Here is a 26,107-nt window from a genome sequence, read left to right on the forward strand (position 1 = left end):
GACACATGTACCGCTTACTAACTCTGACATTCTTCTCACAATCGAAGGGACCGCCTTCCAAATTAAGTGAAGTCAGTTCTCCCGCATACCCAAATCCTTTTCACGCTCCTAGTAGTCAAAGCGTCTTAAGTTACAAAGTTACGAAGAAGAATGGCTCCCTATGTATATGTGGATTCTACATATCGGCGCTTGACATTTGATTGTGAAATGCCCTAAGAAATCTACAATTTGACTACTTGATATTTCACGGTCTCATTGTAGTGTTCCCGTTATAGTTCGAAGGAAGATTGATTATTATTTTACAAGAAAATAAACGTATGTATATGTCAAGGACATTAAGTTGATTTTCAATCAACTTAATACTTTGTAAAGATATCTAAGGCACTTATACCGACGCCCTAGCTCTGTCCCTGATCTACACCAGCCTTAAATCACAACAGTTCCTCTTTTTCTAATCTTTTTGTTCAGCTCTATTGCCATGTATAGTATTAGCATTATTTGTCAGTCTGAAAAGTTGTTGATTCTATGATTTACATACAGAGATACAGTACTTGTCAAACCGATTTCAAGAACCATTGTAGCAGCTTACCTTAATTGTGAAGTTGAATCTGTATCTCTCTGGTCCAGAGCCTTAGGAGGAGCCAGAAGAGTTAGTGTGCTATTGGTCACTACCTAAGACTATATATTACCCATGGCATCTGGATCTCGAAATTTCGGAAGACCTTAGGACTCATCACTTCTATTGTCCCCTCTTCACTATCAATAAGTACCAATGAGTAGAACGCGTTTTACCAGGTCTGAGATACAGTACGGAAAAAGTGATATAAAGATTTACACTCGGGAAGTGAGTACCCCGAAATGTAGCAAATATGGGGACTCGACATGTTAAGAAGCTGGTCCTTAATATGCAATATCAAATGAATACGAAGTGAAGCTTGAGTCTGCAGAAATGTATAGAGTATCTAAATTAGACCAAGGGCTAATAAAGGGTAACAAGGAATACTTCCACGCATCTCCCAGCATGGTTTAATAATCCTACTTTGCTCTCCAACTTCCTTATCCTTTGAATACGACTCGATATAAAAGTCAATAAAGTAACGGGCGAGCGATCTTAGAGAACCACTTAGTAAATACTTGGCTAATATAACGCGGATCTGACTTTTTGGCATTCTTGTCCTAGTTTTTCTTGAGCTTTGCCTCGCACGACTGTTCCGTGGCAAAGTTCTGTATGATTTAAGAGATCAGCTCTCTGTTCAAGCAACTCCATTCTGCAAATATTACACTCTAAGCCTTTGGCCGGCCAAGGAGGATTGATATGCTTTCGTAAAAAATGTCTAGTGAGAGAACCGGGCGTTGCATGCTTCGCAATTCGTTCCATGAGGGGAAGATTCGGATTCCCCAAGTAAAGAAAGCAGATTGTGGGCCGCTCTTTGAGATCCTTGACTCGTACTGATTCCATTGCTTGGCGTAAGGTGATCTTAGTGATATCTTCCAAAACGCACCGTTGTTGTTTGATCGGGGTATCGGAACTGTTGTCGTCACCATCGCCAGACAGAGGCCGACGGTAGGATTGGCGGGTCCGAGGTGTTGGCCGGCCCTCCTCCACGGAACAGAACACAGTTATCGCATTAATCGTGTTGATCCTGCGCTAGTACTCTTCTTCGAGAGTGGCGCCTGGTATTGTGAGTATTGTATTAATTAACGCCAGATGCTGCGAAGTTATGGAGGTCTTATGCTCCAGAGTGTCAATCACCTTGGTATTTACCAGCTTCCCTGTGAGTTGTCGCTTAAGGTTGATCACGGGTTGCTCATTCCTGTACTGCTCTAGATTCTCCCGGATCTGCTGGTTTCGTTGTTGTTGCTTCTTGTTACGTAAATCACGGATGGAAATATCGTAGCGCTCCTTTGATTCTATAGTCTGCTCTGTGATAAGTTGCAGCTTTTGCTTGTAACTATTAGAGAGTTTAATGGCGACCGTATTAGCATTTTATAACTTGTTTTTACAATTTTCCTACTTTCTCTTGCGTTTATTAACCTTCTCTTGTCGCGCGAGTATGACTGGAAGCTTATCAAGGGACAAAGATTCTTTAGGGGAGAGCTTAAATGGTCGATCTAGATCGATAGATACACTAAATAAACAAGCAAACCGCACCAAGTGCGTTTGAGACCCTGTTTTGCGGATGATTCCCTGAACATCAACGTTAACGTCTACTTGATAATAACGGACAAAGGTATTAATATTTGAATGCTGAAGAATCATATTCTAGAGAGCGTCCGACACTTCTTCTATCTACTAAGTTAGCTACCTGGTTAGTTAGGGTGTCATAATCAAGGAAGTCTTACCACTATTGTTAAATTACTTGGCTCCAGCATATCGGAGATTATATAGGTGGGAGACCTGATCATAGCCTGTAATTTTACCCCCTCGACACATCCGGGATCTTATCATGCAACTTATTATACTCTCCTCCAAGACAAGTCGATACCCAGTAGGTTCACGTTGTACCTGGCAGAACACAAACTTATCCAGTAACTCATCTTTCAAAAGCAGTGGCTACTGTCCTAGACCATCAAGAACCCTAAGGCTATATAGTTTCTCTGGAGAATCCAACACTGGCCCGGTGTTCGAAAATCGCTTGAATCCATCAACATGGAAGAGCATACTAAGCAAGGTCACATGCGGACTCAGAGCCAAGCTTGGATCAAAGATAATTTCAGGAATTTTGAACTCGTTCCTGGGGACTTTTGTCAACCACCAACCTCCAAGGTCACAGAAGTCCATTAGACCTATGGAGCTTTCTTCCCAAGGAATCTCTTCGTAAAGTCTAGTTTAAGGAAGATGAACAGATGAGGCTGTCCGCCTTCCGGGTCTCGAATCAGTGTTAGCCCTATGTCCCGATAGCGAAGATACAGAAGCGCCCCTGGACAATTTACAGTGATGGCTGCAAGCTGGCAAAAGAAAAGTATTTAAATACGCTGCCAGCCGTACCCATACGTCATTTCAGTGGTTGTCAAGAGAACACGTGCGAACTCTGCAACGTCTTCAATATACATATTCTTCTTCGGCTACCAGGTGAGTTTAAGCTTTTTCTCCTCGGCCACAAGGGCAATAACCTATAGGGGGTTAGCCTCTGCTTCTTTGAATGAGTGCTAGAGGACTTAATCGCTCACATCCTCTACTTTCCGAATTATTTCTTTGTTTAGCTCTGATTCTGTTTCCTGTTTAAGTACAAGATACCACCACTTCCAGAATATTTGCAATAAGCTCTTGACTCAAAAGCCCGGGCAGTATCGACCGTCCTTACCATAGCGGATGTCATACCTCCAGCCAAAAAATCCATAGAGGAACTGGACCGTCTTGTCAGAGTCCAAGATCGATTTCTAGTGTAGCACTGGGTCAGCACCAATATGCCGGTAGTACCTACCAGGGACCGACTAGTCAGCTTTTAGCGTATTACGAGGATAAAGAGATTTTGCCTACCTATCCTAATATACACAGATATTATCTAAATATCCCTAAGTACTATCAGTATACCACTTTTGTCGAAGTCATAAGACATCCAAGCTTTCTGCTTAAGCCAAGTAGTATTCCGGAGACAGTTGGCCCTCATCGCTGAAAAGAGTGCCGTCGAGCTCATCATCATTGTTGTCTAAATTCTCGCTATCAAGTTCCAGGTCAGTGTTAGAGTCGCTATCAGATTCAATATCCGAAAAGACCTCGCTCACGTCGGAGCTGGAATTGTCGTCCAGACTCCGCTCGTTGTCATATTCAACCGGTCGGGAGCAATCTAACATCATTAAGGCAGCCAAATGATGATTAGAGGGGAAGTGAATAAAGAAAGGGGAAGAAGACAGATAACAGTACTTAAAAGCGATAGACAGAGTGCGAAAGGGATAGAAAAACTATATCGAGGAGGGATGGGAGCAAGAAGGAAGGACTAAGTTGACATGTGTTCTGGGACTGGAGAGAACATGGTGTTTAAAAAAGGGGGGAAGGGAGCCATTTTTGGCTCTTCTTCACTGCCACCGCGACCACGGTGAGACAGACGGGTAGGTGGTGTTGAAATGAAATGCGACAAAGGGCTTCTTTGAAACCTTGGCGCCAGGAACCCTAAACGATGGCTGTTGCGTGGAGGGAAGCGCCTGGTCGTGGAAATACGCACACTTAATGCCAAGACAGACCGGTTAGATGGATGCTTAAAACAGCCGTCGAAGTAGCCATTTTTGGCCGCCTATTAACCGTCACACCGTTATATAGAGATTAATCTTTATATAAATACTAAGATCTATATAACTATATCTTAATAATATCTTAGATAAAGATTAGATAATAAAATTAGATTAATTATTCTTACTATAAACTATAAAGTTATAGAAGAAAAAGATTCTATAAGTTAGATTTATTTCTTTTATTATTCTTATGAAGATTTTAGTTATATTAAATTCTATTATTTAGAGTTTAGTTTAGATTATTAATATATTAATAAGATATTAAAAAGAATCTACTATATCTTTAGAAAAAAAATCTTTTATACTATTCTTTTAAGCTAATAATCTTTATCTTTAATACACTAATAAACTATAATTAGATTCTATATAGATTTAATTATCCTTCTAAGAATCTTTTATAGAATAATTAATAAAGTCTTTGATACCAATAATTTCTTACTTTAATTATAGATAAAATTAAAAAACGATTATTAATAATCTAATTTTATTATGATTTTATTCTAAATTTTTAGAATGATAAGACAAAATTCAAGATATTTTTAAAATTAGAATTATAGATAGATAAAAAATTCTAAGATATTAATCTTTTTTAGATTTTAAAAGAAAATATTATTTATATGTCTATAGTATAATATAAAATATTGAAAGATATTTAATAAGTTTTTAATAATATCTTAAATAGAATCTAACTAAGTCTTTTATAAGATTAATCTTATGTAGGGTCTTTTTTATTAATATAGTTATATTAATAATTATAATAATAGATATATAATTAATATAATATAACTATAATTTAATCCCATTTTATAAGATATTACCATATTTTCTTAAAGAAATATTTAAGTTATAAAGCTAGAATACATATTTTTAGATATTACTAGATAATTATAATTTAAGATTAAATTAATTTTAATTTTGGTTTTAGTATATTAAAATCATAAAGATTTTAAATTAGATTTATAATAATATAATTAAATTAGTTTTTAATTTAACTCATTTTCTTTATTAATAATATAAAATTACTTTAATATATATTGTTATATAAAACTATTTTTTAATTAAGATATTATTAATTAATAGATTTAAATAAGACTTAAAGATAACTTTTACTTAGGGTTATAAACTATCTTTATTTGTGATGGGCTCTATAAAGACTGAAGCAGAACGATATAGGCCGACATGCAGTTTACATTCATGTTTAAGGAAGAGGAAGCTATAGTACATGATGGGGCATATATGTCTTTCCGCGGATCACGTGTGGGGCTGTAAGCGGAGACGTCCGTGGTCAACTGTCGTCGAACGTGACCGTACGTGATCGTGGCTTTGGGCTTCGTCGAGGATTGACAAGCCCTCGTCGGGTTCAACCCGTTATATTATTATTACCTTAAGATTTTAGAAAGCTATCTTTATAGATTTAGAGAATGGATAAAAGAATTAAGCAAAGTTTACTCTAAAAGAAATAAATCTAAAGAGATTAATAAATAATATATCAAGATATCTTATAGTTTTAGATAGCTAAAAGAAGAAATATTAGAATTGTAATAGAATTACTAGATGTAGATAATACTAGAAAGACTAGATAGAATAGATATAAGATATATATAGATTAGGATATAGATTAGAGATATAGATTAGTAATAGGTCTTTAATCTATATAGAGGTTAATACTTCAGGAGTATAAGCCTTAGTATAGACCTCCTAGAGATATATAGGATCTTACCTATTTAGTACCTGATCTAGAGGACTTCTCTATAAGGCTACTACTATTAAGTCTATACTCTCCTTGATGATAATATATCTAAATTATTATTTTTATCTCTTTTTAAAATCAATATATAACTTATTATAATTATACCTATATCTATATTTATCTTATAGAGATATATAATATTATCTTAGGATATAGATAAGATTTCTTAAAAAATATTATCCATTATACTATTAATTGACTTTATATACAATTTATTATTTAATTTTATTTATCTAATCTATTATATCTATATCTATAAGTTTTTATTCTTCTTTAACTATTAATACTAATATATTTATTATATAGCTTATATCTTTGGGATTAGATTATTATATACATCTTCTAGATATTATAATAAGTCTTTAAATATTCTTTAAGGCTATTTGAATTACATATAAATAATTATATTCTTATTTGTTATCTTCTTAATTAAAAGAAGATATATAGAAACTAATCTTAAGGGATATTAATAGCTTCTATATCTACTAATAATTCATTCCTTATTATAATTCAGTAAATCAGTTATGATTTTCATTATTAAATATAAGAAGATTAGAGAGATAGATTTATATATGATTATATATAGCCTTTAATATTAGATAGATAAAGGGTTCTAGCTATAGTTATATATTTCTTAATTTCTAGGATTATATTAGTACCATTATTAATATTAAAAAGATTTTAATAACATATTTTTATCTTTTAGCTATTTCCCTAATTTTTATTTAATCCTTATATCATATTTCTTTTCTTTTCTAATATATTACATTATTCCTATTCTTCTATTTAGTTTATATATCTAATCATTATATTAATATTTATTCAGATATTATAGATATCAAGATATTTTAGTTTATTATAATATCTTCATATATAGAACTTGGAAATTATCTTTTTTGATATGTTTTAAAATCTTTTTATTCTTAAAAATAGAGAAAGCTAGATTCTTTTTAATAGATTTCTTTTCTATAGCTATTAATATTACATTATAGTAATAGAATTCTTTCTATAACTTATATTTATTATAGAAATATAGATTTAATAGATAAATATAAACTTAGATATTTTATTTTATGGATAATAAAGAAAGAGAAGAGTCTAACACTAGTTTTTATAATTATATATATATATATATATAAATCTAGATATTTAGTATTATAGATTATTAATAGAAATGATAAGATCTATTCAGAGAATTATTATTATGGTATATAACTTAAATTATTTAGTATTTATAAGGGTTATATTAAAGGATATAGGGTATCTAGTATAGCTTATTATTATTAATTATATATATAAACTTAAATAGTTATTGATATAGGGGTAGCTATAAGGGTTTATTAGGATATCCTAATAATATCCTAATGAACCCTTATTCTTTATGTATAGTAAAGTTAACTAACGTAAGCCACGGCCGTTCCGATCACCCCATCAAAAATCGCGTCTTTCAGCCAAAACATTTACTTCAAGCCGCTGCCATGCCACCAGTTCGTTCCAAATCTCGGCAAAAATTAACCAACCAAGAGGGCAGGATCTTATTGGCACTGGAAGATTCAAAAAATTGCCGTATCACCTCTCTCCGCGCAGCAGCGAAGCTCTATGAGATACCCTACACTACACTCCATGCGCGCGCGCATGGCCTATCTTCATGGCATGATAAGCGTCCATCTGGCCATAAATTGACTCAACTAGAAGAAGATTCGCTTGCTGAGTGGATAATCTCTATGGATATACGTGGAGCAGCACCTAGGCTATCTACTATAAGAGAAATGGCTAATATCCTTCTTGCTACGCGTGGATCAACCTCTTCTTCTACTGTTGGTGTTAATTGGCCGTCAAGCTTTATTAAGCGTCGAAATAAGCTCTGTACACGTATCTTAAGACGCTATGACTATCAACGTGCTCTAAATGAAGATCCAAAGATCATACAAGAGTGGTTTACCACTGTCCAACGTGTGATTGATGAGAATGGTATCCAACCTGAGGATATTTACAACTTTGATGAGACGGGCTTTGCAATGGGCCTTATTTCAATATAGATAGTTATAACACGACAAGAATACTATGGTCGGCGATCTATTTTACAACCTGGAAACCGTGAATAGGTGACAGCAATTGAAGCTATCTGTGTAGATGGCTATTTATTACCACCATATGTGATTTTTAAGGGAAAGGTTGCTGTTGCTAGTTGGTTCGATAACCTCCCAAAAGACTAGAGATTCAAGGTCTTAGCTAATGGCTAGACTACTGATGAGATTGGTTTACAATGGCTAGAAAAGCTATTCATCCCATCAACAAATTCATATATCCGTGGTCGCTTTCGGCTGTTGATTCTTGATGGCCATAGAAGCCATCTTACACCTCAATTTGACCAAATCTGCGCTGAAAACAATATTATTCCGCTCTATATACCTATATATTCATCATATCTATTACAGCTATTGGATATTGGCTGTTTTGCGGTATTGAAACGTACCTATGGTCGCTTTATAAGTGATCTTGCACGTATAGGCTATAACCATATCGATAAGCTTGATTTCTTAGCTGATTTTTAACGTGCCCGGCTTGAAGCTTTTTAACCAGCTACTATCCAGAATAGCTTTATAGCTACAGGATTAGTACTAATTGATGCTAAAAAAGTTCTTTCTAAATTGAAATTTTCGCTACGAACACCTACACCACCAGGTACTTAACCAGGCAGCCGAAGCAGTCAATTTTCACCTAAGACACCTAGAACTGTGGTTCAGCTTCAAAGGCAAGCTTCAATGCTTAAAGATCTTCTCAAACAGCGATCTAATAGCCCTCCAAGCCTATCGAAATTGATGCTAGATCAAATCATTAAGGGCCACTATATATCGCTACATAACACAGCGTTACTAGCACAAGAAAACGCCAATTTACGTGCAGCGAACGAGAAGAAACGACAGAAGCGTAGTCAATCAACTAGGCAGGTGCCATGTGAACAGGGCTTGACTGTTGAAGAAGGCCTACAGCTACTTACGCAGGTGGAAAGGCCTGTTGAAACACCTGTAATCGAATCACACACCCAGGTTGAACTGCCTATTCAGCCGAATCAGCCAGCCCCTAAGGCTCCACCTAGGTGCAGTGGGTGTCGAGAGATTGGCCATCGAATTAATGTATGTAAAAATCGGTATATTTAGCTGAATTTATTAGTGTTGGTTGAGATAATCGAATGTAAAAAATTTCTAGTGGGGTGGGTGATCGGAACGGCCGTGTGATCGGAACGGCCGTGGCTTACGTTATAGATTTATTTATAGTTAGTAAGCTTTTCAAAATCTCTATATCCTTCTTTATATATCTATGAGACCAATATAAACTAAATGATTTCTTTTCTATTCCTAAATCTTTAAGAAATATTAATTAGAGTAATGGCTATATTGTAATATTGCTATAATAAAGACTATTTTGATATATATAATAGATAAAGAGGATATTTCTATCCTATATTATTTCTTTAAAACTGAGAAAAGGATCTTAATACTAATAGTAATATATATAATATAGTCTTAATATAAATATACATATAGCTATATCTATATTTACTATATATGATATTATATAATATAATATCTTTAGATATATCTTCTACAGCTTCTCTAGATTTGAAGATAAGAATTACTATATATATAAATCTATCACAAATAGTAAATCCTTAAAAGGTTATTATAGGATTTAGAAGATACATACAGTATATTAAACCAAAAAATATTAGTATTATACAGAATATTCTATTCTACCAAAATCAAAGCTATTAAGATTAATATAGATATAAATATAATAAAGAATCCAAATAATTCTAATAAGATTAATTATATGACTAAAAAAGGCTCTACTTAATATCTTATAGATATTACTTATAACCTAAAAAATACCTGCCATATATAAAAGAATTATATATTAATTTTTCTTTTATCTTACCTAGATTATAGCTGGTAAGGTGGTATAGAGTACTACCTAGGCTAGTCATTAGGTTTATTATATATTATCAGGGCTTATATATAAAATTTTAAGGGTAATAAGGTTTAGTTCCTCTTATTAGACAATATATCTATAGGTGCCTATTTAAGAGAAGGGTTTATATATTTGGTTGATTTATCTAGAAAATATATCTAGATAGTAGCTAGGTAGGATTAGTCTTTATAGTTATTAAAAGGGTTTAGATAGTTATATTGGTATACTTTATTATAATAGTATATCTTATAATTAGCTATATAGTACGGAAAAATATTACAATAGTTATAGTTCTATATTTATATATAATAGATATTAAATATAGGGAAAAGAAAGATGAGTAGAATGTTCCTAATTAAAATAAAATATAAACCCCCTTATTTATTCTAAATGGTCTAAGAGGGTTAATATGAGTAGGCCTTAGATACTTTAAGGCACCAGGCTATAGAATAGTTATCCTATTTTTATCAGCCACTTCTAAGTATTAAATCACACTAATTTGTATCTATATTTGATAAGGCATTTAGGATAATTCTAACACCACTAGGGGCCTAACCTATATGACTACTACACTCCAAGCTAGGTTATATCAGGAAATAGAATTATTATTATCATAATCACCTATATTGTAATATTAACTTGATATAAATAAGAAAATAGAATTTAAAGCTAAAAAATAATATATAATTATTAAAGACCCTTCCTAATCTATTACTAAGAAACTTTTATCTTAACTATAAGTAAAATAAGTCTTCTAAATAAATATATTATCTTATATCTAACTAATCTAATAATCTACAATATTATTCTTATTATTTTAAGATAATATATATATATATATATATCTTTTAAAATAAAATACTTTCTCATAACTCCTTAATATTAATATTCCTCGTATCTAAGATACTATTTTGGTTTAGTCTTTATCCCTATAGAGATATGATTCTTATAAAAAATTCATCTTTCCAATTCTAAAGCTTGAAAATTATACCCTTTAATGATTTATCTAATGACCTAAAAAAATAGAGCCTATTAATATTTATAATAAATTTTAATATAGAAGAGTAAGATATCAAACATTATTAGAAAATACAAGATTAGAATGTAGTAGATTATTTATTATGAGTTAGTTACGGGGCAGATAAAGGTTAAGTAGCTAAGTCCCTAGAAATTAAATCCTTTTTAAATAATTCTAAATTTTAGAACTTCTACGTAAACTAAATTGATTATTATAACAAATCAAATCCTAAGAAGCTTAATATAGCTATTTAGAATAATATTATTAATTACTTTACTATATTTAAATTTATATATCGTAAATATCTTAATTTTAAATAGAATAATAAATAACAATATTACTAATATCAATAAGAAAATAATATAACTCTCCATTATAATAGTCTGTGTTAGAAAATATTTATAGGTTATCACCTATCTAAAATATAATTTTCTATCTCAAATTATACATAATAATCTATTAATAATTCCTTTCTACCCTAGTTTATACAACTATGAATTCTAAATTTTATGATTTTCAAGAATGAACGAAGAATAATATTAAACTAATTGTATATCTTATTCTTATCTTAAATATATAGATATTATATATTAAGATTTTTTGATATTGGATATAATATTAAAGATACTATTTAAACTAATATATTAAGTAAGATTATATAGAATAAGAAAAACCTAGATTAGAATGATCTTTCAAAGAATTAACCTAATAGTTGAAAATATTTATTAATACTTAAGTAGAATACCAAAGCATTTATTATAATTAGTCTAGTTTAGTGAAATAATACCCTCCTAATATATATAAAGATATATTGGAAAGATCAGATTATCATAGAGGTTAGGAAATATTAAGTGTTTTTAAAAGTAAGAATGTATATTGAAGTATTTAAAATTACTACTCTTAACTTATTATTATTAGGTATCATTAAAATATAATAAGATAAAAAAAGTTTTTTAAATTACATTTTTTACATATAATACATATTTTCTAGAGAATCAGTATACTTTATTAAGATTATATGTATAGGTTATGTAACATCTTTTAGATTAAGGAGAGTCTACTATTAGATAGTATTATAGTGGATATTAAAAGGATAGGATTTTAATTTTTATTATTGAAGAATTGGATAATATTATATAATGTAAAAAATATTTAGTTAATATTTATATGAAGTCATATATTCTATTACATAAGAATATTAAGAGACTTTGAATAAAAAATAGAATAGATCTAGAATGAATAGAATAAGAAGATATTTAGTTTTATTAGTATAAAAAAGAACTTATAATAAAGTTATAAATTACTATAATAGTAACCTACTTTAAATTAGAAGATATCTTCATAAACATTATAAATAAAATTAAAGGGGTATTTATTTATAGTCAGTCTATCATTATATATAAGAGATAATCTATAAAGCTCTAGAAAGTATATCAAAGAGGATTAAGAAATAATATTTTATAGAAGATATTGATTAATTGTTATAAAAGTTCTTAGTTAACTTTATATTAATTTATATATAAAATCATTATTTATTCAAATAAGATACGAAATAACTATTCAAAAACTCAAGAGAGTATTGAATAAATTAAATTAAATATAAGAGATTCGTGATATGATGTTAGTAAATCTAAATTTAGATAAATTATAATATTCTTAAAATTTGAAGAAGTTTTCATTTATTAAAATAAAGCAAACTATATGATAAAATGCTTATTAGTCATGATATCTATATAAGGACAGTTATATTAAATTTAAAATTGGGTAATATAATTATATAATATTTCCTAAGAGTATAAAGACTTAATGAATAATAGATATAATATCTAATTTTATCTGCTAGGTAAAGAAGTATTAAATAAAAGATCTTGAAAGCTAGATAGAATCTAGTACCTTGTTTAAAGTTATTTATTTATTGATAATCTTTTTTATTTTGAATAAGAGATTTATATATTGAATATAAATAATCCTTTTGTTCAGTACCAAAGCTTTAATTCAATTTTTGAAGTAAGAACTAGACACTAGAATGATCGAAAAGAGGGCTTTAATATTTCAAGATTATTACTCTTCAGTAAATATAGTATATTATTTCCTATATTAAAATATACTATATTTACTAAAGAGTAATAATCTTAAAATATTAATTAACCCTATAAAGGAGGTATAAATCCCTCTCCACCCTAAGTTCATCCTTCTAGGAATTATAGTAATATAGTATTTATTATAATAGATGGATAGAGATCTAAATAAAATATATAAACTTACAGCTATCTTATAGAAATAGATATAACTTAGACTGATAATTCTCCTTAAGTTTTGATTATATCTCCCATAATAGACAGGCTTTAAGCAATTATTGAAAAGAATAGAGAAAAAATATTTTGAAATTATATCTTTATCATTTTACTACCTAGTAAACAATAAGATTAAATAGTCAAATATTATAGTAATAACTGATATGAAAACAAAGGATAAATGAAGAGTCATAATGAATATTCCTAGAAAGATCTTCTGTATAACAAAGAAGATTAATATTTATGACTATTATAGTTTTTACTATATTTAAAAAGGAATGTATAACATACTGTATATACACTTATATTTTATGATAGGGTAATGAAATCTCTATGTTCTATTTATTCTAAGTAATATTGTCTATTAAAGAATTACCCCTATGTTAAAAACTGAAAATGTAGTATAATACTACAATTATAGAGAGAAAGGTATAGACTAATCCTAAAATAATAAATATCTATTTAGATCTAAAGGATTCAATAACAAGTCTTATTAGAATGATAAACTATATTTATTACTTTAAGATTTAAAATTATCATAACTATAATATTTGATCTTAATCTTATTATATTTAAAATATTCTTATTATTTAAGTCTATAAATTTTTAAGGAATATATATACGTATATAAATTTTTAAGGAATATATATACGTATATATATAAATTATCTAGAAGTTCTTGAATAATTATCTATATTTTAAAACCTATTAACCTATAGTAACTGGGTTTACTATATAAGCTTGGCTATAATTCATTTAGTTAATCTATTAATCATGAATTCTGAGATTATTAATTATAATATATAATCCCAAAAGTTAAAGATTCTAATGTAAATATAAAGATTGTAAGAATATTTATCTAAATGTCCTAAAAATGAATGATAACTTCTATAATCTATACTGAATATCTATTTATATTATAGGATTGTTTAAATATTATAGAATTATATCAAACTACTATATAATCTATTACTAGAAATAGAAATCTTTTTCTTAAATGACTATATATATTATATTATATCTTTAAATGTTAAGATCTAAAAATATATTTAGTACTTTTATAATTAAGATTATTACTTATGATATATTTATATCTAACTAAAACTCTAAAATAACTCTACTGCCTTTTATCGAGGATATTTTTCAATATATATAATTTGTATTTTAATACTATTTGTAATTATATAAATATATTTTTCTAATAGGGTTATATACTAGATATAACGTATTCGGTAAGCGAGCTGGACATGTAAGCGAGCTAGGCACCCAACTTAATTTATTAATTTAAAATATATTTTTCTCAACCAACGCGCTTTTAAATTAATCAAACTAGCTATTTTCTCTGTCTGGGCATGTTTCTCTTCTATGTCCTGGCTGCCTGCATATTCCATATCCTCGCTGGCCCCGCGTATGTGGCTGTAAACCCTCTGAAACCTACTCACGATAGCTATTGATTTGTGCTACTTAGGCCTTGAATGGCTCTAAACGTAGCTCACGAACCTCTTGAACTGAGAGATCCCCTTTGTGGGCTATCTGTCTAGTTGATCGAGTTTATTTTTGCTTTTGTTTCTCGTTGGCGGCGCGTAATTCGCTGTTTTCCTTTCTTAAGATTGCAGCGCCTTGTAACGAGAGTTGATAGCCTTTAATAAGTTGGTTTATCGCACGATCTGATGGGCTGGGGGGACTTTAAGATCCTGTATGAAGTAAAGCTTTGATGAAGCTTGGCGACGTAGTTGTTTTTCGGTAAACGGGGTTCTTGGTGTGAATTTCTGGCTTGAATCACTATCCTGGCTTGGTGGAGATGTTGGTATATGAAGATAAATATTAAGCTTTGATAGAACCTAATTAGGATAAAAAGATATAAAACCAGTAGCTGTGAAGCTATTTTTAATAGTCTCCGATTAAAATATCTTAATTTAGGTAAGAGGATATATGTTAAGGAAATCAAGTTTATTAATATAGTTGATCCCAAGCCTTATTTTTATTTCAACTATCTAACTATATAGGTGTTTTGATACTGTAAAATAACCAATATTAAGTAGCTGTAAAAGGTATGATAAATGTATAGATATATAAATTGGTATGATATTATTATTTTTATAAATTTGATTAAACTTTGATATTAAATGACTTCTATAGCTATTAAGAATTAAAAGTTAATATTGGCCTTTTAACTATAAAAAAGTTAATAGAATAAAGAGATTTTGAAGCTAATAAATACTAATTTCGTTAGATGTCTAGCTATTTGGACTTACTTTAAATCGCCAATCATCTGGGAGGTTATCAAACCAAGACTTGATAAAAACTTTGTCTTTAAAAATCATATATAGAGGCAGCGCCTATCCTAAAGTATTTATATATTTAGTTATAGTCACCTACTTATGATTTCTAGGTTATAATAGTAATCTCTAACTATAGTATTTAGCCCTTATAATAACCTTTATAGTTACTATCAATCCTATCGCAAAACCAGTCTTATCAAAGTTATAAATATGATTAGGGTCGATACTATATTAAGGTATGGTTTTTTGAATAAGATTAAACCATTCACCAATGATTTTTAGATCTTCATATTTTACACGCTCATAATTATAGTGTCTTAAAAATCGGTTTGATAGTTCAGGATGTCTTTTCACAAAGTTGTAAACCCATTTTTTGCCAACTGTTTGAGCTAGGGTAATTCCACGGGCCTCAAGAAGAAGATTCGTAGTTTCTCATACAGTAGCCGGCCGGGCGCTGCTTCACGATCATCAAGCGAGAGAATCCATTTTTGAAGTGTTTCCTCTTCGGTTTCAGTTAATTTGTGTGAGTTAGCGCGAGAAGTCGCGCGGTTTTGAATACCACGGAGACGGGTAAAGAGGGTTGATTTCGGCACATTAAACCGATGTGCTGCTTCACAAAATCGAGATAATTTCTTGATTTTTTATAGCTTGTATAGCTAACAAAATCCTACCCTCCTGCTCAGCTGAATTTCGTGAGGTTTAGGAGCGAATTGGTGGCATAGTAGGGGGTTGAATTAACTAAGTGCTAATACATGGACGCGTTTTGGGTGGGGTGGCCAGCTCGCTTACCGAATACATTATATATTACTTATTTAGATACTTTATTTTCTAAAAATATTAAAGTATTTTATAATTTATAATAAGTAAAAGCTTTGAGTGTATCTTTTATAAGCAATATTTAATAAAATACCCTTTAGGTATAAACTAAATAATTAAGTTTTTCAATAAATACAAAAACTAAATATCTTTTCTAAATTATATTATAATAATAGGATTTTTATAGTCTATTTAGACATATTTACTTCTGTAGACTTCAATCTTTTTTGAGAAATATGTTAAGATTAAAATAAAGGATCAGAAATTTATTCTTTTAATTTTATTAATATTTATTAATAAATATTATATAACTTAAATTCTATCTCTTACTTAATAAGTTCTAAAAAAGATATTAATAATTCTAGAAAACTTAATAGTTATAAAGTGTTAATAAGTTTTCAACGCTGTAATTCTTTCTATATCCTGTATAATCTTTAGTATTTATTATATTCTAATTGGAATCTTCTTTTAAGATAAAGAAATATCTTTCTTTCTACGTATATAATAAATCTTTGAAGTTTTATAGAACTGTATTAAAATTTTGATTTTTCAAAATTAAAATATATATCAGAATCTTATATCCTATAAGTCATAAAAGATTTACCTTTACTTCTACTAATGATGTTTAATTATAAGATATATAATTAATATAAAATTCCGTAAGTATTTTTTATAATATATAAATAGTAAAATAGAAAAATATACCAAAACTTTTATTAATCTTAATAATATTCTACTTTATTTCTTTCCTCTATAGCTTATAGAAAAAGAGCTTTTTACTCTTTATCTTTCTGTATCTTGATCTTATAAAAGATAATATAAATATCTAATTTATAACTTACTAAATACTTCTAGAACTCATTTTTATAGCTTAATCTTTATATCTATAATATGATAAATATAAAATATTTTCTTAATTATTATCTTAGAATATATTTATGATTTAAGTTAATATATATATTTTACTGATACTGATAGAATCTTCTTCATACCTTGGACATTTACCTTTTTAGCTTTAATAATTTATATCTATTAGAAAAATTATATAATTAATATACTTATAATAATAAATCCTTTAATTTTTTGATTATAAAGTTTTAATCTAAAATAATTTCTTTTGATATATTTATCAAGGATAAATATAGATACCATATGATAAAATTATTATTAATAATATTTTAATATAGAATCATACTAATCTTATAGATATAGCAAAAGTATTAAGTCTAATAAATTATTATGTATTTAATATACTCTAGAATATCTAAATAAATAAAAATAAACATAGTCTTCTATAACTATCTAATCTCTAATTATAAATAATCCTTATTAATTAATACCTTCAATTTAGTTATAATATAAATAAGTTATTTTAAATATATAGATAAAAATCTTCTTACATTATTTTCTTAAGATCTTTTAAAGATAGAATAATGATTTTTATGTATATTGTGTAAGGGAAGGGGTTTAAATAGGTCTTAAATTTAGCGTCGATAAGGCTAATATAATATCTATAATAAATCTTAATATAGAAAAAAAGGAAAATAGTAATATTTTTATATGAAGAATAGATTTACTTCTATAGTAATAGTAATAGATTTAGGTCCTTCATATATAATAAAATAGCTAGAAATATTTCTTGATATAGAATCTATTCTAGCCAAACGTATAACAGGTTAAACCTAATAAGGGCTTATCAAGCCCAAGCCATTCATCTCATACAATCATATTTAATAGACAGCTTTATTGTATATAAAAGAGAAAGCATAAAGATTCATCAGGCTCTTCTAATAAACCCCCACAGATCCCCCCACATATATAATCATATAAGTCTATATATAACCTATAGAAGGATATATGACTCCTCGATCATATATATAGCTTCCTTTTCTGTAAGTGTAACTAACTACAAACTATATATCAATCTATATTATTCTACTTCAGTCTTTATACACACCTCTATATATATTTTTACTTCCTGCTTGTATATAAGATTATATCACTAAAAGCTAGGAGTTAATAGATTTACCCATAACTATAGTGAATATTTAAGTCTATATACCATTATAATATATATACCTAAATCATATAGAAGAGATAAATTTATATATCTATAATAAACTATACTAAATCTCTTATACCCTTCTATATAATCCCTATGAATATAAATTAATTCAATTAATATATTATAACTATGACCCTTAAAATAAGTCTTTTTGTATTCACTTATAGGCTATAGTACTGAGTGCTTAAATTTATAGATATTATAACTACCTAAGGTAGATCTAATTTACCCTATAAATTATATATAATCCTTATAATATAAAATATATTCGATTTCAATAATCTATAATAAAACAAGATATATACAATTTATAATTATCTATACTTTTTGTAAATATAAGTTATAAAAAGAACTATATAGCTAGAAAGAAGTTTAAGAAAACTTAAATAGAAAAGATCTTATTTAAAAAAAGAATAAGCTAAACTAAAGACATTCTCGAATATATAAAGATAGATTAATATTTCCCTCTATTATTCACTCCTAAATAGATATTAGAATAACTACCAGATCCCTACACTTAGATAAAAGATTATAAATGAATATATATAGCTTAATAAGAAGAAGAAAATTCATTAATATAAAAATATATAAATAGATTACAATAAAAACGAATTAATATAAATCCTAATATTATAACTAATACTAATAATTATATTCAATATCTAAAAATCTATCTATCTAATCTCTTCTTATTTAGTAATAGAAATAATAACTAGCTAACTTAGAGAATCATAATAGAAAATAAGCTATTAGTTAAATTAGGAGTAATTAATAACCTCTAAGACTAGTTTGTATATCTTCTCCTATCTAAAAAATATAAATCAGAAAATGATAATATATATAAGCCTAATATATATAAAGAATATCTAAAGAACTATTATAATATCTAAATAATATATATAAAGATTTTAATCTTAAGATATATATAATATAATATCTCTATTAACTATAATATTTAAAAAAGATAATACGTATGTACTAAATTTCTATTAATATTAAAATATAAACTTATAAATATTAATACAATAGACTAAATAGACAAGATGAAATAATAAATCTTATTAAGAACTATTAATAGTATAATATATAATATATATACTATTTTACTAAAGAATTCTATCTATCTACTAGGATATAGTTAGATGACTTTATAAAGTCCATATATATATAGATAGAATTATAATTAATACATTAATTAAACCCTAATAAAAGATATCTTGTAAATGAAAATAAATTTTATATAACTACTATAATCCTATAGATATAAATCTATTAAATATATAAGCTAACTAAATATCCTTCATACCCTAATATACTGAATAGATATTAAAAAAAGCTTAAATAATAAAAAAGAATTATCTATATTTCTATTGTAATTATATTGATCATCTTATCCCTAAATATAACTAACTATCTATAATTGAACTAGATATCTATATATAACTATATTTATGTAAGAGACAAATGAAATATACTAACATTAGATATATCAAAATTACTATAATAAATCATAATAGAAAGATAGCTTTATCTATTAATAAATATATAAATACCAATAATAATTTAGAAAGTAAATAACTCCTGTTCTAAATTATAAATAAAAAGAATAAAGAATAAAGAATCTTTAGAAGAATGATATGTTACTATTCTTAGTTAATATTAGATCTATTTTATATAAGCTTTAAGTAAACTAAGACTTCTAATACCAACCAAGAGGGCAAGATCTTATTAGCCCTTGATGACCTAAAAATGGCCGTATCAAGTCTCTTCGCGCTGCAGCTAGCTTATATGGAGTCTCTAGGTCAACCTTAACCGACCGCGCCAACGGCCTACCTTCATGCGTCGAAAGCCGTCCGACTGGCCATAAGCTGACCCAGTTAGAAGAGGATTCGCTTACTGAATGGACTATCTCTATAGATACCTGTGGAGCTGCACCTAGGTCAGCTACTGTCCAAGATATGGCCAATATTCTACTAGCTACACGCGGTAGCCACCCCACCTACAGTTGGCAAGAATTGGCCATCAACCTTTATAAATCAACGTGAAGAGATTCGGATATACTTCTCTGGGCGATATGACTACCAATGTGCCCTTAATAAAGACCCTAAATCAATTTAAGTATGGTTTACAACTGTATAAAGTTATCGATAAGAATGGGATCTAACCTGAAGATATCTACAACTTTGATAAGACAGGCTTTACGAGAGGCCTTAATTCAGCATAAAAGGTTGTAACACAAAGAGAACACTATGGTCAGTAATCTATTTTATAGCCTGGAAACTGTAAATGGATAACTGTAATTGAAACTATCTGTATAGATGGCTATTTATTACCACCATGTGTGATTTTAAGGGAAAGGCTGCTATCACTAGCTAGTCTGATAACCTACTAAAAGATTAGTGATTTGAAGTCTTAATTAATAGCTAGACTACTGATAAGATTGGTTTATGATAGCTAGAAAAGCTATTTATCCCATTAATAAATTTATATATCTGTAGTTATTTTTGGCTATTGATTCTTGATAGCTATAGAAGCTATCTTATACCCTAATTTAACCAAATCTCTACTAAAAATAATATTATCCTACTTTATATACCAATATATTTATTATAACTATTAGATATTAGTTACTTTATAGTATTAAAATATATATATATATATATATAAACACTTTATAAGTAATCTTATATATACTAGCTATAACCATATCAATAAACTAGATTTTTTAGCTGATTTCTAATATATCTAGCTAGAAGCCTTTCAGCTAAAAACTATCCAGAATAGCTTTTTAGCTACTGGCTTAGTACCAATCAATGCAGAAAGGGTGCTTTCTAAGCTGAATATTTCTCTTCGAACACCTACACCACCAGGCAGCAGACCAGGTAGCAGACCAGGCAGCAGATCTAGTCAATTTACACCTAAAACGCCTAGAACTGTGGTTCAACTACAGAAGCAAGCTTCAGTGCTTAAAGATCTTCTCAAACAGCGATCAAACAGCCCTCCAAGCCCATCGAAATTAATACTAGATCAAATCATCAAGGGCCACTATATATCGCTGCATAACACAGCGTTACTAGCACAAGAAAACGCCAATTTACGTGCAGCGAACGAGAAGAAACGACAGAAGCGCAGTCGATCAACTAGGCAAGTGCCATGTGAACAGGGCTTGACTGTTGAAGAAGGCCTACAGCTAGCTCAGCAGCTAGAATCAATGGATAGAGCTGCTGGTGTCGAATCACACACCCAGGTTGAATTGCCTATTCAGCCAAATCAGCCAGCCCCCAGGGCTCAGCCTAGGTCTAGTGGATTTTGAGAGGTTTGACATAAGATTAATGTATGTAAAAAGCGTTATATTTAGTCAAATTTATTGTTGTTTGTTAAGATAGTTGAATTTAAAATATTCTAATGGGGTAGGGTGTTCCGCTTAACCGGGAATTACATTGACTATAAAAGATTTTTATCTATTATCTTTAATTTATAAGATGTTAAAGAATACATTGAATATATAATAATTTACTAAGTTAGATATTATTATAAGTTTTTATAAGATTTATATAATATAAAAAGAAGAATAAAAGATAGTCTTATATATGTTATATTTTATATAAATGAAATATAATACCCTTTAGTTGAACTGATACCCTAATAATATTTTAATAAAAGATTGAATAAATATTCAATAACCCATATATGACTAGCCTCTAATATAATATTAGGAAATTGAAATTTAAATAATATTTAGTAAAATATCTAAGATTTATTTCTAAAACTAAAAAAAAGAGAGATATATATATATAGATTTAAAAAAAGTTAAAACTATTAGATTATGAGAAATCCGAAACATTATATAAGATATATAAAGTCTCTTAGCATTTATTTACTTTTATGAGTTCTTTATCTTTCATTTCATAATATTCTTCATATCTTTAATAAAGTTAAGAAAGAAAAATATAATATTCCAATAATTAAACAAGTATAAATAGATATCCTTAATTAAAACTTGAGAAGAATTTCATTAATATTTTAATTCTGATATATATAAATAAATAAAGATAATGATGTAATGATTAAAATAGATATTTTAGGATAGATAATAGATGTAATATTATTATAATAATAAAATAATAAATAAATAGTATTTTATATATATATTTTATAAAAGTTCTTATCTATTAAGATTAACTATTATATAGATACTAAAAAATAATATATTAAATTACAGATAGTTCTTTATCTCATAATCTTAGCTAATTGTAAGAATCTTTATTATTTTACAAAAATATAAGAACTTGGTAAATATTAAATAAGATAGATAGATTTATTATTAAATTTAATTATATATTATATATTATATAAATAAGCTAGATATATAATCTAAGATATTTTTATAAAGATCTTAAGATATATCCTAAGATACTACTGATAATTATTTAATAAATTATATTTACATTATATTTGAAAAAGTAATAATAAGATCTATATATATAAGAATCAAAAGAAATAGAACTTATAATATTAATGTTATAAACTTTATAGTTTTGATATAGATATTTAAAAAAAAAAGATCTTTGGCTAGAATAAAATAAATTCAAATAAAAAGATAAGATATATTAAAGAATTATAAAGATTATATATAAAGATAAATAAAAACTATTAAATAATAGTAATACTAGTAATATTGAAATTAACCTTATAGAATATAAATTAGATAAATAAGAATTATTATGTTTTTAGAAATATATCTAGATCTCTAAAAGTAAATTATTATATATGAGATTAATCTAAAAGATTTATAATTTTTACATTATTCATCATTCTAGATAAGATATAGTATATATAATCCTATTATAATATTTCTTTTAATTTAATATAATATTCTTAATAATTTATAAAGAATTATACTATATATGTGTATATAATAATTTAGAGATATAAAATATATATTATTATAATTATTATTTGTTTTTAATTAAATCTGAGTATAAATCTTTATAGATTTTATTATTAGCTTACTATTAAAAAAAGATAATAATATAAATTTTTTAATAATTATAGATTAATTTATATCAGCTAAACAGGGGTTCTCTTTACTATATAGATTCAGAGGAGTATAATCAAAGGGGTTTATAGGGGTCAAGCCAAAGGGATAATATAAGACTAACATAAAAGGAAAGAATCAAAATAGATCTAATAAGTCAATAGACTTAAATTTAATACTAATTTATCCAGCTATAGGCAATTCTCATCATTATAAATAATAGGATTAAAACATATATCTCAGATTATAATATTCTTATATAAAGGAAAAGAAATAGATAATCTATCAGATTAAAATAATAATATAATCAAAATATTTAATCATAGGATAAATAATCATATAAAAGTTTATATAAATAGTTATATGATATATACTTATATATGATTACTAGAAAACTAGGTAATAATATATTAGCCTGATTTACTAAGAATATTCACCTTATTATCTATATTATTCTTATTAATACTCTAATCTACTTTTATTAGTTAAATTAGGATCTTTAAGTTGCTATTAGATAACTAATAGATATATAAGCCTAAATATATCTATCATATCCTTTAACACTAGCTTACTATTCATATAACATAAACTTAAAGCTTAGTAGATCTTACTAAATGAAAAACCTTTTTATATTAAAATGATACTTATTCTCCCTATTAGCTATCCCTTTTAGTACTAGATGATAGGATTGTTAATTTAATATATTAGATCAATCAGTAAAGCCTCATCTGATTTTTATATATATTTCTATTACTATTTCTAAAACCAATTAATTCTTAGATATATTTATATTTATATAATTTTAAGTTATATAGCAATATAGAATAATCCTTCTCTTAATTAAGTTATAAAGAATCATTATCTTTTTTTTTCAAAGATAAAAGCCATTATTTCTTTACTATTTAGTATTAGCTAAGACTGAATAATATATATTCAAATAAGATTTAATATAATTGATTAATTTCACTAAAATAAGTCCAATTAATAACTAGAGAAATGGATCTTGTCTTATACTATTAGCCTTTAGATTTCTAATTGAGCTATATAATCCTTAATTAAGATATATTGATATTAGCTTTTAATTATTTCTTAGATATTTGGAATAAACACAATATTATTCTTAGATATAAATAGATCTTATTCTAAAACCTTATAACCTCCTTCTACGTATAATATTATAATCTTATAAAGCTATAGATGACTAGTTATCTATATGATAAAATAATAAACGAAAAATATTTCTTCATCTATTATACTTTAATACAATTAATAAAACCTAGGAAATTTTATCAGAAATATCTTATAGTTTTAATATTATATAAACTATACAAATCTTAAGCTTTTTATTTTAAACTACTAAATCTTCTATTTCCTTCCTGCTATATTCTAGTTCTAATACTATAGATCAATCTTAATATTATTAATAAATCAAAAAGAGTCTTACTATATATTTCCTTTAAACAATTCCTTTAAAATAGAGTTAATATACTTTTAAATTATTAGGTTTATCTTTCCGAAAGATTCTAATAATGTTCATTAATCATTAAAAAGTATTTATTATATATCTAGAAGAATGAAGGAAAAATAAATGATATTAGTATAACTCTTAATATTCTCCCTTTAATATAATATCTATTATATAGGTATACTATTAATAAGCTTTAAATAGAATAATATCCTATATATTATAAATAGCCTTATATATAGTTATTAATAATTTAAATTCTAATGGCTATAATACTTTTTAAGGTAGTCTTTTATCTAAGACTGGATATATTTAAAGGTTTAAATTAGTAGATTAAAAAGGCTATAGTAGTTTCTAAACTGTAAAAAATCTTTTTGCTAATCTTTCTAAGTTGAATTAAATCCCTATCCTATAAATGAAAATTAATGTATCTTTTCAATAAGTGTTAAAATAGGGGTTTCTTAGATAGAATATTATTAATAGTCTTTTTCAAGTACCTATTTTGAAATAACTATTAATTTTAAGATGGAGGAGATCTTAATAAACTAAATAACCTAATTAAAATTAATTAAATATAAGTTTTCTCGTAGGTAATCCTTCTTTTTTAATATTATTTTTGAATATATATAAGTCTACTATGTATCCTTATTCTTATTATAAGATAAAGATAGTTATCTATAATAATTTTAAGCTAATATTAGATTAAATAAAATATTTTTATAGTTTTAGTAGATTAATATTCATAATATAATAGTTTTATAAATGTTAGTTTTATATCTCTTTGAAACAAATTCATATTATTATTCAACTATTACTATTAGATCATATAATAGTTAATATAAGATATGGAAATATCTTTAGTAAGAAATAATAAGATGTTTATTTTGAGAATTAATAGGATAAGGTAATAAAGTTTTAGTAGTATTTAAATAATATATCTAGAATAAATATTAGAAATTTATATTAGCAATTAATAATATTTCTAGATAATAGGAATATATATTACAAAAAGGGGAATATTCAATAAAATAGTCAAGTAATAGAAAGAGATTAATAATAAAGAAGATATATTTTACTAATAAGTAAATAGAGTATAGGGTATTTACTATTATATTAACTAATATAGGTTATTAGATATATCATACTATAAATCCTAAGTTCCTAAGAAATAGGAATT

General features: G+C 27.1%; 4 protein-coding genes across 4 annotated transcripts; all 4 read right to left on the minus strand.

Moving 5' to 3' along the window:
- Positions 1–1,138: 1,138 nt before the first annotated feature.
- On the minus strand, positions 1,139–2,260 carry N7483_004681 (uncharacterized protein; the record flags this gene model as incomplete). Its single annotated transcript, XM_057088118.1, is given in 3 exon segments — positions 1,139–1,643; positions 1,656–1,952; positions 2,016–2,260. 3 exon segments carry the CDS (start codon positions 2,258–2,260, stop codon positions 1,139–1,141), a joined length of 1,047 nt encoding a protein of 348 aa, XP_056947947.1.
- Positions 2,261–2,356: 96 nt separating this feature from the next.
- N7483_004682 (uncharacterized protein) lies at positions 2,357–3,054 on the minus strand (the record flags this gene model as incomplete). The annotated part of the gene is made up of 4 exons (XM_057088119.1): positions 2,357–2,554; positions 2,579–2,735; positions 2,846–2,942; positions 2,976–3,054. 4 exons carry the CDS (start codon positions 3,052–3,054, stop codon positions 2,357–2,359), a joined length of 531 nt encoding a protein of 176 aa, XP_056947948.1.
- A 146-nt stretch (positions 3,055–3,200) lies between these two features.
- Positions 3,201–3,560, minus strand: N7483_004683 (uncharacterized protein; the record flags this gene model as incomplete). Its single annotated transcript, XM_057088120.1, has 2 exons — positions 3,201–3,443; positions 3,525–3,560. 2 exons carry the CDS (start codon positions 3,558–3,560, stop codon positions 3,201–3,203), a joined length of 279 nt encoding a protein of 92 aa, XP_056947949.1.
- A 13-nt stretch (positions 3,561–3,573) lies between these two features.
- On the minus strand, positions 3,574–3,795 carry N7483_004684 (uncharacterized protein; the record flags this gene model as incomplete). The annotated part of the gene is made up of 1 exon (XM_057088121.1): positions 3,574–3,795. The coding sequence occupies one exon, from the start codon at positions 3,793–3,795 to the stop codon at positions 3,574–3,576; it is 222 nt and encodes a 73-aa protein (XP_056947950.1).
- Between the last annotated feature and the right edge of the window lie 22,312 nt (positions 3,796–26,107).

This window comes from Penicillium malachiteum (genome assembly GCF_028827825.1).
Source record: "Penicillium malachiteum strain IBT 17515 chromosome Unknown utg000002l:1.0-8849297.0:1.0-8852440.0, whole genome shotgun sequence".
NCBI lineage: Eukaryota > Fungi > Ascomycota > Eurotiomycetes > Eurotiales > Aspergillaceae > Penicillium > Penicillium malachiteum.